General features: G+C 41.3%; 1 protein-coding gene across 4 annotated transcripts in view; it reads right to left on the bottom strand.

Moving 5' to 3' along the window:
- The window catches only part of HSDL2 (hydroxysteroid dehydrogenase like 2), a 78,009-nt gene that overhangs the window by 42,960 nt on the left and 16,711 nt on the right, over positions 1-18,338 (bottom strand). For 2 of the 4 annotated variants that reach the window (XM_078061611.1, XM_078061610.1), the window contains exons 2-3: positions 3,313-3,476; positions 1,995-2,093 (exon numbers count right to left, since the gene is read on the bottom strand). In XM_078061611.1, the coding sequence (XP_077917737.1) occupies positions 1,995-2,093; positions 3,313-3,476 (263 nt within the window). Of the gene's footprint in view, positions 1-1,994; positions 2,094-3,312; positions 3,477-11,131; positions 11,182-15,879; positions 16,067-18,338 lie in introns of those variants that run through there. The other 2 variants (XM_036090940.2, XM_078061612.1) reach the window with 2 other exon arrangements.

Raw genomic sequence — 18,338 nt, 5'->3', positions numbered from 1 at the left:
CCTGAGGGTACAGGTTTGAAATCATTATCAACTGCTAGGACTTTGTTAAAGACAATTCTCCAGCAGAGAGAAATATCAGGAAAAGGTAAAGTCTTCCCAAAAGGCAGAATTCAAAGGCCTACAGAATTCCAAAACAGAAGGCCACAATAGTAGGAACCACAGTATGGAACTAAGACCAAACAAACAAAAAATAAAAGCTTGGCCTCTTTGTGGAAAAAGAGTACAGAGGGAAAGGAAAAAAAAAAAAGGAGCAGCTTATGAATCATCTCTTATAAAGGTGGCATCCTTAATAATTATGAGAGAGTGGCAGCTGAGTAGTTTAACAGAGTTCCCTCTTCATTGTGCATTATGATGCCAGGAAAGCAGAAACTGATGGGTAAAAGTAAAGCAAAAAAACTGAAATACATCAAAGTGGTTACTAAGGAGGAGGAAAGGAAATCTTAGGAAAGACTTCAAAATAGAGGTAACTCCACTGCCAATCTGTAAATTTATCAAGAAGATAAAAGTGTTTCAGATGCCTCTCTCAAATAAAGCAGGGGCAGGGCCTGGGTGGTGAAGTCCTTTGAGCATCTGACTTGGTTTTGGTTCAGTCTGATCTCGGGGTTATGAGATTGAGCCTGTGTCGGGCTGTGCACTCAGCACAGAGTCTGCTTCAGTTTCTCTCTCCCTCTTCCTCTGTCCCTCCTCATTGTGTCCACGTGAGCACAAGCTTTCTCTCTCACTCTCAAATAAATAAATCTTAAAAAAAGGTAGCAAAATATACTGGAAGATTTTTTTTCCCCTCAAAGGTACTGAAAACATATCCTCTTAATTGAAAATTAAACTCTGTGCTCCAGTCCTTTATAACATAGTGCTTGGCATTGAAGGTTATAAGCATAAGCCATGCTAATAATAAAATATTACCTTTCTTCCCATTGGTCAATATCTTTCACATGTACATACATACAGTCTCTGGAATATTATGGGGGGAGCAGGGAAGCATGGTAATGGTTTGGGCAGGATTTGGACACGGCCAGGTGCCTTGCTATAATACCATCAAAGCTTTAGCTCAACCCCTAACACCTGCCTTCTAGGAGTTTATGAACTAATTGAGGAAAAAAAGTACTAAGATCTAAAGTAGTACAATAGAGGCACGCGAGGGGCTCACTTGGCTAAGTGTCCCACTCTTGATTTAGGCTCAGGTCATGATCTCAGGGTTGTGAGATCGAACTCGGTGTCAGGCTCCACGCTCAGTGGGGAGTCTACTTGAGATTCTCTCCCTCTGCTCTCCCCTGCTCTATCTCTAAAATAAAATAAATCTTTAAAAAAAAAACAAAGTAGTACAAGGTAAGGATCAAAGGAATGTTTTGGAATTCAGAGAAAGAAAAATACACTTCTGATTAGTTGGCATGGTGAGGAAATTGGCTTCATGAGGAGATGAGATTTAACCACAGAAAGGTGGGATTTCAAAAGATACAGAGAAGGGAGGATTTCAGGTAGGACTGGAGATGGAGAGGTGGGCACTGGAGAAGCCTCAGGATGGGGAAGAGAAAAAGTTAAGAGGCAAAAACTTCAAGGCAAGGATTTGGAAGTAAACTATTTGGGGAAGAATAAAGTGTTTATATAGGGGCATAGAAAAATGATGGAACCAAAAAAAGTCTGTTGAGATCAGAATGTGAAATATCCTGAATGCCAGTAAGTTAGCTACACTTAATCCAATAAATATCAAAAGTCATCAAATGATGGCTACATCAATTGAGGAGAGGCAAGAGGATGCGATCTGGGAAACTAGTTAGATATACGTTATTGTCAAGGGCCTAACTTTATAGATGTGCTATATTATTCAAAATAACTTTTAACAATAAAAAAGTCATCAGATGGTTTTAAGCTGCATTTCTACATAAGTGAATACTCATATCTGGTTATACTCCAGAGACTCAGGAAATTAAAAAAAAAAATTTTAATTCAAATTATAGTTACAATATTCAATAATTATTTCAGAATTAAGGCACTACCTCCAAATCGCTCCACTGCCTTCTCCACTGCATTACTGATCTGCTGTTCATCTCTCACATCAACAGTGCACGGCAAGGCCTTTCCTCCAGCTGCTTCAACTACAAAGGATGAACAAACAAAAAAGCACTGAGACATTCAAATACTAAACTTTTCATTCTGATATGAATCAAAAGAAATAAGTACCCTATTTTCAGAAAATCAATATAAATAACTATGTTCTTATAACTACTAGTGGCTCCACCCTACAGTAGGACAGACAAACCCATATCCAGCTTCCAAGTAGAGAGACCAAATCTATTAAAAAACAAAAAAAGTGTGGGGGGGGAGTGGGGGAGGAGCGCCTGGGTGGCTCAGTCAGTCAGTTGAGCGTCCAGCTCTTGGTTTCAGCTGGGGTCATGATCTCATGGGTCATGGGACTGAGCCCTGCTTGGGCTCGGTACTCAGCAGGGAGTCTGCTTGAGGATTCTCCCCCCCACCACCACTCTTGAGTGCACATGCGTGCTCTCTCTCTAAAATAAATAAATAAATCTTTAAAAAAAAAAAACAACAAAAAGGTAATTTAAAAAAATTCTATTAAAAAGCAAAAAAAGAAAAAAAGGAAGTTAATTTAAAAAATCTTCATTATGAAAAAATTCAAGAAATAGACAAAAATATAAAGAATAGTATAATAAACTACGATGAATCTATCACCTATCTTCAATGATTGTTAATGCTCTGCCAGTTGTTTAATTTTTCTACCCCCAATCCTGTTTTTGGCTGATGTGTATTTTAAAACAAATTTCAGGCATGATCTCATTCATAAATACCTCATATATGTTCCCCTAACATAACCACAATGCTATTAACATGACTAACAAAACTGACAATATTCACTGAAGTTGAATTTTAAGCCCTCCTTCCTGATATTGTGCCTAGCACAATGCCTTGAATAGAAGCACTTGATAATTATTTGTGAACTGGAAGTATAAAGATAATGAGTTTCAAATGGCACAGAGAATAAATAACATGGAGAACTTTTTCAAAGTGTTCACATCATCCACCTCTCATTTCCACTCCCCCATTCTCTGCACAGATCCAAGAACCACTGCCCTCAAGAGACATGATTTTTAAGGGGAGTCTCTCATATCATACAAAAGTGCTGGGAAAAAAAACAGTTCCTAAATCACTGCCCTAAGGTGACAAAATATCTCTTTAACCAGATAAAATTATTTTTAGAGTAGCTTTCAAATAGCTAGAATTAAACTCTCCAGCAAATTCTCTGTGTTTTGAAACCATGGTTAAAACATTTCATGAAATGGCATCATCCCATTCACTCACTCTCTTCAGCAGCAGTAAAGATTGTGCCTGGAAGTTTGGGGTTTACATGCGTGGTCTTCGCAGCAATGACAATGTTTGCTCCATCCCTTGCTGCTTTCAATGCGATAGCTTTGCCGATGCCACGGCTTGCACCTGTGATAAAAACTGTACATCCTGCTAGCCTCCTAGAACAGACAAATAATGACCTTATAAGAAACCTCAATGTTTTAATTACTTATTAGGAACAGGAACTTCTGCATATTTTCACAATATATATGTTTCCTCCTCTAAAATTTTCTCTAGGGACGCCTGGGTGGCTCAGTCGGTTAAGTATCTGCCTTCGGCTCAGGTCATGATCTCAGGGTCCTGGGATGGAGCCCCACATCGGGCTCCCTGCTCAGCGGGGAGTCTGCTTCTCCCTCTGCCCCTCACCCCCCTGTTCGTGCTCTCACTCTCTCTCTCTCTAACAAATAAATTAAATCTTTAAAAATAAATAAGTAAAACTTTCTCTAAACCGGGGCACCTGGGTGGCTCAGTCAGTTGAGCATCTGCCTTCGGCTTGGGTGGTGGTCTCGGGTCCTGGGATCAAGCCCAAGACGGGCTCCCTGCTTCTTCCTCTCCCTCTGCTCCGCACCCCATCCCCGCTCATGCTCTCTCTCAAATAAATAAAATCTTTAAAAACATAAAAACAAACTTTCTCTAAACCTTCCTCCCTCCCTCCCTCCTGAAAGCTAACAGCTCTGTGATACTGCCATTGCACAATGATTTATAAATTATTACAACTGCAGTTGGCCAGTCTTGTTCTGATTTGGCAAATAAAATCTGGCCAGATAAAAAGTAAACCTTTTTTTTTGGTAAAGATTTTATTCATTTATTTGAAAGACAGAATGAGTGACAGAAAGAGTTATGAGCGGGGCGGTGGGGGATGGCGTGCAGGGGAGAAGCAGGCTCCCCTGCCGAGCAGGAAGGCCGACATGGGGCTCGAACCCAGGTCCCTGGGATCATGGCCTGAGCTGAAGGCAGTTGCTTAACCAACTGAGCCACCCAGGCGCCCCCAGATAAAAAGTAAATCTTAACAAGAAATGAGGAATTAATAAACTATACACACATGTATTTTTTTCCCCACAGAAAAAGTGTTAACAAAGCTTATTTTGAGTGATGCGATTATGAATAAATTTTATCACATTCTTTATATTTTTCAGGCTTTTTCAAATTTTCTACAATGAATACATACTACTTAAAAGAAATTATCTAAAAGCAAATCATTGCATAACAGATGCTCATCATTGCTCATAATAGCCAGATTGGGAAAAATGTAAATGTCTATCAACTGATGAGTGGATAAATAAATTGCAGTATATCTATACAGTGAAATATATTCAACAATAAAAAGGAAGTACTGATCCATGCTACATGGATGAACCTTGAAAACATTACGCGAAGTGAAAGAAGCCAGTCACAAAGGACCATACATTGTATGATTGCATTTATATGAAATGTCCAGAATAGGCAAATTTATTGAGACACAAGGATAGTGGTTGCCTAGGGGTGCAGGGGTTAGAGTTGATAGCTGAGAGGTGTGGGGTCTCTTTTGAAGATGATGAAAAGGTTTTAAAATTGATTGTGGTGGGGCACCTGGGTGGCTCAGTTGGTTAAGCTTCTGACTTCTGATCTCAGCTCAGGTCTTAATCTCAGGGTTGTGAGCTCAAGCCCCATGTTGGGCTGCCTGCTGGGTGTAGAGCCTACTTAAAAAAAAAAAAAAAAGCTTGTCGAAGGAGAAGGATAAAGAGAATACAGTGAAAGTGACAACAGCAAAGAGAAAAGGGGACAGTAACCAGATAAACAGACTTGTTAACAAAAAAGAACATAAGGTCTCTGCCAAGATCTATAGGATTTACACATCAGAAAAGGTCAGAGGTGAACATGGGGAAGGGTTTTGAAATAAGAAATAATTATTTTGGTAGGAAAGAAGGGAGTGGAGAAGAGGTGAAGAGAAACAATATTACCAACATTCCAGAAGCCACCAGCCTATTCCTCTAATTTTATCCTCCTTTCTCTCCCACCCCACAAAGTAACAACTAGTTTACATATGATTACTCATTCCCGTTTTTTTACTATTCCTAATACCAACACATTTATGCCTAAGCCAAGGGCCAAATCTGACCCTCCATCTATTTGTGTATAGTCCTAAAGCTAAGAATAGTTTACAGATTAATATTTATGATCAATTTGAGGATAGGAAACATTAATTTTTTTTAAGATTTTATTTATTTTTTTAACAGAGAGACAGAGAGAGAACACAAGTAGGCAGAGCGGCAGCAGAGGGAGAGGGAGAAGCAGGCTCCCCGTTGAGCAGGGAGCCCGACATGGGGCTCAATCCCAGGACCCTGGCATCATGACCTGAGCTGAAGGCAGATGCTTAACTACTGAGCCACCCAGGTGCCCTGGGAACACTAATTTTGAACCCCAACGAAGCCAAACATTACCTCCCTACTGTGTATTGAATTGCATCTACCAAAAGGATATGTTGAAGTCCTAACCTGTAGTACCTCAGAATGTGACCTTATTTGGAAACAGGATTGTTGCAGATGTCATTAGATAAGATGAGGTCATATTGGAGTCGGGTGGGCCCTTAATCCAGTATGATTGGAAATGAGGAGGGAAGACTACATGAAGACCCATATACAAGAATACCATGTGATGACAAAGGCAGAGATTGGAGTGATGCAAGCTAAGAATGCCAAGGATTGCTGGATGTCACCAGAAGCTTTCTCACACTGTGGAAGAGGCAAGGAAGAATTCTACCCAGAATTTCAGAGGGAGAATGGCCCAGGTGACGCCCTGATTTTAGACACCTAGCCTCTGGAACTGTGAGAGAATTAATTTATTTGCAGCCACTCAATTTGTGGTACTTTGTTATAGCAGCCCTAGGAAACTAATAAACCCTCTCTCTTCCCCCCCCAAAAGAATTTCATTCTTCTCATTGTACCGCCAAAAAATTGTACTTATTTTGAACTTTACTCATAAAAAATATTGTGGAAATTGGTTTCTCTCTTGTTATACCTATGTCTCAGGTACATGTATATACTTATATATAATGTCATATATACATCTCATGCCTACATACTACCTCCAATTTTGCCTTTCGCCCATGAAGCCTAAAATATTTGCTATCTGGTCCTTTATAGGAAAAGCTTGCCTGGGGTGTGTGGCTGGTTCAACCAGTAGAGCATGCAACTCTTGATCTTGGGGTCAGGAGTTCAAGTCTCATGTTGGGCATATAAATTACTTTAAAAAAAAAATACGGTTTAATTTTTGCTTAAATTTGAACTTTATATAATGGATTCATACAGTATGTTACTGTACGATTCGCTTTTTTCACAAAATAGTGTGGAGATTTATCCATGTTGGTGCAGATAGCTACATTTATTTTAATTAATACATAATATCTACATATGAACATACTATAAATTATTTATTCATTCTACTATTTATACATTTGGGTGATGGCTTCCAGTTTTCTTTTTTTTAAGATTTTATTTATTTATTTGAGATAGAGAGAGAGTGCGCACGAGCAGGGGGGAGGGGCACAGGGAGAGGGAGAAGCTGACTCCCTGCTGAGCAGGGAGCCCAACGTGGGGCTCAATCCTAGGACCCTGGAATCATGACCTGAGCTGAAGGCAGACCTTTAAGCCACTGAGCCATCCAGGCATCCCTCTTTTTTTTCTATTATGAGCAATGTTGCTAAAAATATTCCTGTTCTGGGTGGCTCAGTCAGTTAAGTGTCTCCCTTTGTCTCAGGTCATGATCCCAGGATCCTGGGATCGAGTCCTGCATCAGGCTCCCTGTTCAGTGGGGAGTCTGCTTCTCCCTCTACCCCTCCCCACTGCTCATGATATCTCTCTCTCTCACGCACTCTCTCTCTCAAATAAATGAAATCTTTGAAAAAAATATTCTTATTCACTTTTTCCAGTCACATGTGCAAGAATTTCTCTAAGGCATATATACCTGCTGGTGAAACTGCTGGATTATAGGGTACTGTTGTAGATCAAACATGGCCACAAATCCTTTGGCATTCCTTCCATCAAGAGGAAGAATGTATTTTTCCCCTCCCCTTGAGTCTGGGTTAGCTTTATGACTTTTTTTGAGCAATATAATGTGATGGAAGTGATATTCTGAGATTTTCAACCCCATACGTTAGATGGCTGGCAGCTTCCACTGTCTCTCTCTTGGGAGCCGGATGCCATGATACAAAGTGGGACAGATTACCAAATGATGACCAGTCAAGTGAGAGAGGCCCTGGAGGGTAAGAGGCTGTCTAGGATGTTTCAGCCCCAGCCAAGGACTCAGCTAAATGCAACCGTATGAATGAACTCAACCTAGAGTATACAGAGCAGAAGAATCCAGTTAACCCACAACTGTGGATAAATAAAAAAAATCACTGTTGTTTAAACCATTACGTTTTGGAGTCATTTGTTAAACGGCAACAGGTAACTGAAACACACATTGAAGTTCAACTTTTCCAAATAATGCCAAACCTCTTTCCAAAGCAGTTAACAGTCCTACTAGCAGCAATATATGAAAGTTCCCATAGCTCCATGCTTCCCCAATACTTAACGTTAGACGTTTAAAATTTGTACCAATTTGGTAGATATGAAATGGTATCTCAGTGTTGTTTCGACTTAGATTTCCCTGATTACTAATAAGGCTAATTACTAGTAATTACTAATTACTAAAAATATTTTCCTATGTTAACAGTCATGTTCTTTTTCTGTGTAATTTCTATTGTTTTGTTCATCTTAATATTCTTAATGATTCATAAATCATATATATTTAAAATTGTATAGATTAAATGTTATAAATATGTAAATGTAAATTATATACTACATATAAACTATGTAAGTATTCATATACTTGGGCACCTGTCTGGCTCTGTCAGAACAGCATGACACTCTTAATCTTGGGGTCATAAGTTCAAGCCCCACACTGGGTATAGAGATTACTAAAAATAAACTTCACCAAAAAAGTATTCATGTATGGGGATGCCTGGGTGGCTCAGTCAGTTATGCGTCTGCCTTCAGCTCAGGTCATGATTCCAGGGTCCTGGGATTGAGCCCCATGTTGGGCTCCCTGCTCAGTGGGGAGTCTGCTTCTCCCTCTGCCCCTCCCCCTGCTCGTGCTCTCTTTCTCTCTCTCAAATAAATAATTGATTTTAAAAAGTATTCACTTATGTAAATACATATTCGTATATATTTACATATTCAAATATATGCATTACATGTATCTATAAATCATATATACTTAAAATATCTTCTCATTTGTGGCTTGCCTTTTCACTATCTTTATACTATCTTTTTTTTTAAGATTATATTTATTTGAGAGAGAGAAAAAGCATGAGTGGGGGGAGGGGCAGAGGGAGAGGTAGAAGCAGACACCCCGATAAGCAGGGTGCGAACATGGGGCTCCATCTCATGATCCTGAGATCATGACCTGAGCCAAAGTCAGACGCTTAACCAACTGAGCCACAGAGGCACCCCTATAATATCTTTTGATGAGCAGAAATTCTTTATTTTCATGTAGAATTTATGAATCTTTTCTTTTACAGCCAGTGCTTTTGGGTTAAAAAAAAATCCTTCCCTAACCACAACTATATTAATTTGTCTTTCAAAAATTTTATGGTTTATCTTTTAAATTTTAGTCTTTAATTTACCTAGAATTCACTTTTATGTATGAACTGAGGTAGGGATCCAATTACATTTTTTTCCAATATGGACAACCAACTGTCCCAGTCTGAAAAGCCCATCTTTCCTACAGATCTTCAATTCTAGCTTTGTCAAGATGAGTCTCCATAAATATAGAGCTGTTTCTAGGCTTTCTCTTCTGTCCCATTGGTCCACATGGATTGCACTGTCTTAAGTGTAATAGCTTTATCAGTCTTAATAACTGGTAAGGCAAGTATTTTCAGTTTGTTCTTCCTCAAGAGTTTCTTGGCTATGCTTGGACCTTTGCTTTTCCACACATTATTTTAGAATCAGCTTATCTGGGGTGCCTGGGTGGCTCAGTTGTTAAGCATCTGCTTTTGGCTCAGGTCATGATTCCAGGGTCCTGGGGCCCCTGAATCAGGCTCCTTGCTCAGTGGGGAGCCTGCTTCTCCCTCTCCCTCTGCCTGTCCTCCCCGTGCGACAAGGGAGCGACAGGTCAACTAATCTTTGACAAAGCAGGAAAGAATGTCCAGTGGAAAAAAGTCTCTTCAACAAATGGAGTTGGGAAAATTGGACAGCCACATGCAGAAGAATGTAACTGGACCATTTCCTTACACCACACACACAAAAAAGCCTCAAAATGGATGAAAGACCTAAATGTGAGATAGGAATCCATCAAAATCCTTGAGGAGAACGCAGGCAGCAACCTCTTCGACCTCAGCCGCAGCAACTTTTTCCTAGAAACACCGCCAAAGGCAAGGGAAGCAAGGGCAAAATGAACTATTGGGACTTCATTAAGATAAAAAGCTTTTCCACAGCCAACAGTCAACAAAACCAAAAGACAACAGACAGAATGGGAGAAGATATCTGCAAATGACATATCAGATAAAGGGCTAGTATCCAAAATCTACAAAGAACTTATCAAACTCAACACCCAAAGGACAAATAATCCAATCAAGAAATGGGCAGAAGACATGAACAGACATTTCTGCAAAGAAGACATCCAAATGGACAACAGACACATGAAAAAGTGCTCAACATCACTGGGCATCAGGGAGATACAAATCAAAACTTCAACGAGATAGCACCTCACACCAGTCAGAATGGCTAAAATTAACAAGTCAGGAAATGACAGATGTTGGTGAGGATGCGGAGAAAGGGGAATCCTCCTACATTGTTGGTGGGAATGCAAGCTGGTGCAGCCACTCTGGAAAACAGTATGGAGGTTCCTCAAAAAGTTGAAAATAGAGCTACCCTATGACCAGACAATTGCACTACTATTTACCCCAAAGATACAAATGTAGTAATCTGAAGGGGCACCTGCACCCCAATGTTTATAGCAGCAATGTCCACAATAGCCAAACTATGGAAAGCGCCCAGATGTCCATTGACAGATGAATGGATAAAGAAGATGTGGTATATATATACAATGGAGTATTATGCAGCCATCAAAAAAAAAAATGAACTCTTGCCATTTGCAACAATGTGGATGGAACTAGAGGGTATTATGCTAAGCGAAATAAGTCAATCAGAGAAAGACAAGTATCATATGATCTCATTGATCTGAGGAATTTGAGAAACAAGCAGAGGATCATAGGGGAAGGGAGGGAAAAATGAAACAAGAGGAAACCAGAGAGGGAGACAAACCATGAGAGACTTAATCTCAGGAAACAAACTGAGGGTTGCTGGAGTGGAGGGGGGCAGGCGGGATGGGGTGGCTGGGTGATGGACATTGGGGAGGGTATGTGCTAAGGTGAGCACTGTGAATTGTGTAAGATTGATGAATCACAGACCTGTACCCCTGAAACAAATAATATATTATATGTTAATTTAAAAAACCCCACAAAAATACTAAAACAAAAGAAACAAAAAAATAGAAACAAAAAAAGTACTGGTAAATTAAGTACAGAAATCTACAAATGTATTTACAATAATAATTAGTAATAACACAATATTTGCACAAAGAATTAAAATATATTGTTAGAATAACATAAATTAAAAACAGAGTGATTAGAGTTTTAACTTTTCTAGGTCCTTGCATTGTTTGAGGGAATGGTAAAATTTTATTTACTTTAGACATTGTAAGCTATTTACATGTTAAAATTTCTGCATTAATGTGACAAATAGAAATACCAGACCTTGGGGTGCCCAGGTGGCTCAGTTGGTTAAGCATCCAACTCTTGATTTCGACTCAGGTCATGATCTCAGGGTTGTGAGATCGAGGGCTCCACACTCCGTGGGGAGTCTACTGGAGGATTCTCTCTCCTTCTCCGTTTGCCCCTTTTCCCGCTTGTGCACATACCCTCTCTCTCTCCCTAATATACATAAATAAATCTTGGGACACCTGGGTGGCTCATCGGTTGGGCATCTGCCTTCGGCTCAGGTCACGGTCCCAGGGTTGTGGGATCAAGTCCCAGCATCGGGCTCCTTGAGGGGCAGGGGTGGGGGCAGGGGGGGCCTGCCTGTCCCTCTGCCTGCAGCTCCCCCTGCTTGTGCTCATGCTCGCTTTCTCCCTCTCTGACAAATAAATAAATAAGATCTTTTAAAAAAATACATAAATAAATCTTAAAAAAAAATTTTTTTAAAGAAATCCAAGACCTTAACAGTTCTGGGAGACAAGGATGGGATGCCAAGTGACATGGCTTTCAACAAGAAAAAGGACAAAAGTACCAAGAGCCAGGTTAGGGGATGTGAAAAAAAACTCAGTAACATGCTCTTGCCCAATGCAAAGGGGAGAGTAAAGATCTTCATCTGTTCTTCTGTTATGGAAACAGACAAGAGGAAGGTATACACTATAAAAATACAATAGTATTCTAATTATTGCACTAATACCACTACCAATAATAAATCTACTAAATTCAATTTTCTTGAACATTTCTGTCATTAGACCAAATCCCTCTGAAGATATACAAATTACTATGTTAAAAATTTTTTTAATTGGAGCGCCTGGGTGGCTCAGTTGGCTGAGCACCCGACTCTTGATTTAGGCTCAGGTCATAATCTCAGGGTCCTGAGATCAAGCACCATATCGGGCTCAGCAAGGAGTCGGCTTGTTTCTCTCCCTCTGCTCCTCCTCTCTCTCTCAATCTCAAGTAAATAAATAAAATCTTTTTTTTTTAAGATTTAATTTATTTATTTTGAGAGAGTGAACACGCGCACAAGCAGGGGGAGCTGCAGAGGGAGAGGGAGAAGCAGGCTTCCCGCTGAGCAGGGAGCCCTATGCGGGGCTCGATCCCAGGACCCCGGGATCATGACCTGAGCAGAAGGCAGACACTTAACCGACTGAGCCACCCACGTGCCCTGTTTTCTTGTTTGTTTTTTTAGATTTTATTAAATAAAATCTTTTTACAAATTACTTGAATTATTTCTTTTTCTCTGTATATTTGAGATACACGGGATACATAGTTAAGTTCCTATGTTAATGTTTGCATTCCATTTTAGTTTAGCTCTTTTCTCTCATCTTTAGTGAAGGATGTTGTAAAACATGTACATGATTTTAAAGTTACAACCTTATAAATATGTACAAAGAAGTCCAATCTCTTACCTGTAGGTAACCAGCTTCAATTATTTCTGGCTTATCCTTCTTGTAGTTTTTCTTTTTTCCAAAAATACACAAATATACACACATATTTGTATAAAAACACATCATGTGTATGTGTGTGTAATTTTCCTTTCTTCACAGACTATTAAAGTGATTTTTTGAATGGAAGTATTGAGATGAGTATGTCTCAACTATTGCTTTAAAAGCCTCATCCCTTTGCCTTTGGTGTAGTTGGACTGATTCCCAGTAGGATAAAGGACATTTTTCTCCTCACAAAGAGTTTCAGGCATTGGCAAAAAGAAAGGCAAAGACAGTTTCTCCTCTTAACCTGAAGCCCTGGGCTGTCCTACTAAGGAACCCCCTCCAGCTCAAAAGCCTTAGAGCCATGGGAGTCAAGCAAGAAAGAAAGAGTCCAAATTTGTCAGTACCATTGGTGGACGGCTAAAACCTGCTAATGTAGAGTTAATCTACACTACAATTTACCAAACTTCTCTGGTACCTCAAAATCAGAATAAATGTGATGAAGTTTTTGTTTTTTAAAAAGAAAAGCAAGGGGTGCCTGGGTGGCTCAGTCATTAAGAGTCTGCCTTCGGTTCAGGTCATGATCCCGGGGTCCTGGGATCGAGCCCCCATCAGGCTCCCTGCTACGCGGGGAGCCTGCTTCTCCTCTCTCCCACTCCCCCTGCTTGTGTTCCCTCTCTCGCTGTGTCTCTCTCTGATAAAATAAAAAATAAAATAAATAAATAAAAAGAAAAGCAATCACTTTTTTAAAAAAAAACTATACAAGCTACTCTGAAGTTCATTTGGAAAAATAAACATCCAAGAATAACCAGGAAAATTCTGAAAAAAATTCCAAATGAGGCAGAAACTAGCCTTCCCAGATATTTAAACATTTTATAAAACTAGAGCAATTAAAATAGTTCAGTAGTGGTGCATGAATCGACAGACTAAAGTAATAAAATAGAAAATCCAGAAACAGACCCCTATCACACAAGATTTCAGTTATATGATAGAGGTGGAATTTCTAACAGAAAGATTAACTAGTCAATCAACAGCACTAGTACAACTGCACAGCCAGCCATCTGAAACAAAATGAAGAGAGCTTCCTAACTCACTTCCTATGTCAAAATAGTAAGCAAAAGGGCGCCTGGGTGGCTCAGTCATTGGGCGTCTGCCTTCGGCTCAGGTCATGATCCCAGGGTGCTGGGATCGAGCCCCGCATCGGGCTCCCTGCTCGGCGGGAAGCCTGCTTCTCCCTCTCCCACTCCCTCTGCTGCTCCCCCTGCTTGTGCTCTCTCTCTCTCTCTCTCTGGCGCTCTCTCTCTCTCAAATAAATAAATAAAATCTTAAAAAAAAAAAAAAAGACTGACTCAATAAAAACATGTTTCTGCATGATAAACAAACAGTATAGTCAAAATCAAGACACAATGAAAAAAGAATCCTGTACACCAGGCAAAGAAAAAGATACACAGATGGCTTTAAACCAGAATTTCTCAACCTGCACTATTGACATTTTGGACAAAATAATTCTTTACTGTAAGGGATTACGCTGTGCATTGCAGGACATTTACCAACGTTCCTGGACTCGAAAGATGCACATACCCCCATGCATACACAATTATGACAACCAAAAATGTCCCCAGATATTGCCAAATGTCCTATAAGGGTCAAAATTGCTCCTTGATGTGGACTTTAAACATTTAAAAAGATCCCCATCCTCACTCGTGATGCAAAATTTAACTGTAATGAAGTGCCATTTTTTTCAATTAGGTTTTTATTATTAAAACAAATATTTTTATTACCAAACATTTTGTTGTTTGCCAATGTGTGAGATTAGAAATCTCTCATTCAATCTTTTGGGTGTGCAACTTATTTTGGAGTGCCAAGGATATTTGCCATCAAAGTACAGAGTGCACATACTTTTTCATCCAGGGACTTCGCCTCCAGGAATGTGTCACACAGACACACTCAAATATGTGCAAACAGTGGATACAAGTTTAATCACGCAGCAATTACGCAGTAATAAAAAACTAGAAATGATCTGGTATCCAATGATAGGGGACTGGTTAGACAAATAATGGTACATCAATACAATACCATGTAACCACTAAAAGAGAAGATCTGCATATACATACCTAAAATGTATGCGTGTCCCAAGACACATTATGTAAAAATAAAAAGGGAGTGTGCTACGATTTTTTTAAAAGTGGTCTGTGTCTCTGTGTGTGTTTAGGGTGGTGTACAAATGTTTATAAACGCAGAGACTATCTCTGGAAACATACGAGAGAGTAACTGGGAAACTGAATATTGGGGATGGGGAAACTCACTTTCTACCTTACACCCTTTTGGACTTTTTTAAGTCTTTTCGCCATGTGCCTGTATGTTTCAAGCAAATTATAAAACAGACACGTCACTCCGCTCAAGCCACTTACACTAGAAACAAAGTAGAATGGTGGTTGCCAGGGGCTAAATAGGGAAAGGAGGAGAGGGAGGAGTTAATGGGTACAGAGTTTCTTCTGCAAGTTGAAAAAGTTCTGCAGAATGGTTGCAGACAATGTGAATATACTGTACACTTAAAAATGGTTAAGATGGTAGATGCTGGGGCGCCTGGGTGGCTCAGATGGTTAAGTGTCTGCCTGCGGCTCAGGTCATATCTCAGGGTCCTGGGATCGAGTCCCGCGACAGGCTCCCTGCTCAGCGGGAAGCCTGCTTCTCTCTCTCCCTCTACTACTCCTCCCTGCTTGTACTCTCTCACTCTCTCTGTCGAATAAATAAATAAAATCTTAAAAAAAAAAAAAGGCAGATGCTATGTGTATTTTACCAGTATTTTTAAAAATTTTAAGTGAACTGCCTCCCAGAACCCGAGAAAAAGATACCCATATTTAAGATTAGTTTAATTTGTTACTAATTTGAAAATCACTTTTTAAGCACCCCATCATTATTTCATTATTTCAGAACTGTGAGTTCGGAAAACGTGAAGAACCATTAGCGGTACAGTGACCTTTCACCCAGAACTTACAAAACCTTCAGCAAAACAATGCAAAAACCCAAGATAGGGCCCGCCCCGCGAGCGGCGGGGTAACCCCACTCTGGATCCTTTACTTGTGGGAGAGATTTGCACGTGGCTGCCACCCTGAGGGACACAATTCTGGGGTACTTTCACGCGTCACCGCGGATTCCAGGAACACTGCGGCCAGCGTGGACCAGCACTCCAGAGCTCGCCCTCCCACCGCCGGGGCCGCGACCCCCGAGCCATCCACTCTGGCCCCACCTAGCCGCGCACTCCGCCCGGCCGAGTCTTCTCCCTCTCCCCCTCCCCACCCCGCGACGCCCCCATGCCCTTACCCCGTGTTGGGTAACATGATTTTCTTAGAGCAGAGGCGGCGGCGACAGCTGCGGCAGCGAGCGTACACTGAGAGGCGGGGCTTCTCGCCTCATTTAGCCCAGTCCCTTGAGCCCCACCCCCACTCCCCACCCCCAGGCCTGCGGGGAATGGGTGTCGGAGGTAGCGGCAGATCTCTGAGTGCGCCTGCGCACGCAATGGGCCTCCCGGCGCTCGGCGCTAGTTTCCACCTTCCCCGCCTGGCCCCAGGAAACGAGCTCTCTGCGCAAGCGCTGGGAAAGAAAGGCAATTCCACCCCACCCTCTCGCGGGGCTCTGCGGTGACAATCGGTCTCCCGCCGGCGTCCGGCGTAGTGGGCGCGTCAGCCACTACGTACGTACGCTGCTCCCTGCTTCGTTACTCCGCTGGTGGGGTGGCCGTTTGAGTCGAGCGCTGGGGACCTAGAGGGCTAGGGTGCAGCTCCTCCTCTGCAGAGGAGTACCTGACCTGCAAGTACTTTGGCTCTCGTTCTTCTGTCCCTCCGTGGCCCGAGCCTGGGTGCCTGTCTGGCTGCACGCGCTCCAAAGAGGGACAAGTTTTCCTCGCCAGATACTTGCTGCCAGAAGCCGGCCAGCATCGCATTTGGACTCTCGCAAGGAATCTGGAGTAAAGCCCGCCGGACCTCACCCGTCTAAAGATAGCCCTGTGATGAGCAGCAACTTCTGGATCTGAACTCTTCGCAATAGCCTGGGGGAGAATGCATAGTTAGCTCTGGTCTTCCAGAAGAAACGCCCAAACTCAGTGCAGGAATAAGGTGAATTTTGGGATCTAGTACGGCGGGTTTTTTTTTTTTTTTTAAGTTTTTATTTAAATTCCAGTTAACGTACAGCGTAATAATAGTTTCAAGTTTACAATATAGTGATTCAACACTTCCATAGGACACCAGGTGCTCATCACAAGTGCACTCTAGTATTGTTTTTTATAGTATACCTTGGACATTACTCAGCTACCCAATGAACTGAAGACTGGCATATCTTTAGGGAGACGTGAAGAAATTGTATTTTGAAAGGGTAGAACAGGACAATGAGGTGGTTACATGAGGACTAGTTAAACTAGCTTAGAGATGGGATATGTCCTCTCCCATTTACTGGAAGCCCTAAATGGTTCTATTTATTCATGTATATTGCCAGCCTCCTATAGGCATTTGAATTGGTGGTCTATGATATTCTCCTTAGAGACTCCAGAAGAATTTGTTTATTCAACAAATAGTAGCACCTAGTGCATGCTGGTCGCTGGAGATGCAGCCCGACAAAAAAAGACAAGGTCTGCCTGTGTGGGAGGAATGAGGAGTAGCCAATGTGTTACTTAGACTGTTGTAGATATTAAGTGTTTCAAAAGGAGTGTTGAGAGGGACTGTTAGATGAAAAGCTTACTCCACTCAAGAAAGTGAAAAGACAACCTACAGAATGGGAGAATATATTTGTAGTGATATATCCAGTAAGGTCTAGTATCCAGAATATATAAAGAACTCTTAGAACTCAGCAATAAAAAGATGAACAACCCAACTAAAAAGTGGACAGGGGCTCCTGGCTTGGTTGGTTAGTCGTCCTACTCCTGATTTCGGCTCAAGTCATGATCTCAGGGTGGTGAGATCCAGCCCTATGTCAAGCTTCCCCCGAGTTCGGCGTTGGCTTGGGATTCTCTCTTTCCCTCTCCCTCTGCCCTTTCTCCCGCTCACACACACGTGTGCTCTCTCTCATTCACTCTCTCTTAAATAAATAAACAAGTATCTTTTTTAAAAAAGTGAACAAAGGGGCACCTGGGTGACTCAGTGTTAAGCGTCTGTCTTCGGCTCGGGTCATGGTCCCGGGGTCCTGGGATGGAGCCCCGCGTGGGGCTCCCTGCTCAGCGGGAAGCCTGCTTCTCCCTCTCCCGCTCCCCCTGCTAGTGTTCCCTCTCTCGCTGTGTCTCTCTGTCAAATAAACTAATAAAACCTTAAAAAAAAAATGAACAAAGAATCTGAATAGACATTTTTCCAAAGAAGATATGCAAGTGGTCAGCGAGCATATGAAAAGATGCCCAACAACATTAGTTATTAGGGAACTGCAAATCAAAACTACAATGAGATTCCACTTTACACATACTAAGATGGAAAATAACAAGTGTTGGTCAGGATATGGAGAAATTGGAATCCTCGTGCATTGTTGGTGGAAATGTAAAAAGGCATAGCCACTTCGGGATACAGTTTTGCAGCCCCTCAAAAAGTTACAATTATCACCTACTGGAGATCCACATGCAAAAGAGCAATCGTACTTTTTGATATATCCCCAAGAGAAATGTAAACATGTTCAGGAGAACCACCAGATGGCGCTGTTATTTTAAAATTCAAATTATATAAAGCAAAATGTCAATTTATTATTATGATACACTATTATAATCTGAGTTGATTAAGACAAATACAGCATGAAGTTCTCTACAGGAC

This window comes from Halichoerus grypus, chromosome 14 (genome assembly GCF_964656455.1).
Source record: "Halichoerus grypus chromosome 14, mHalGry1.hap1.1, whole genome shotgun sequence".
Classification (NCBI taxonomy): domain Eukaryota; kingdom Metazoa; phylum Chordata; class Mammalia; order Carnivora; family Phocidae; genus Halichoerus; species Halichoerus grypus.
This window is presented reverse-complemented; position numbering and strand designations above follow the sequence as displayed.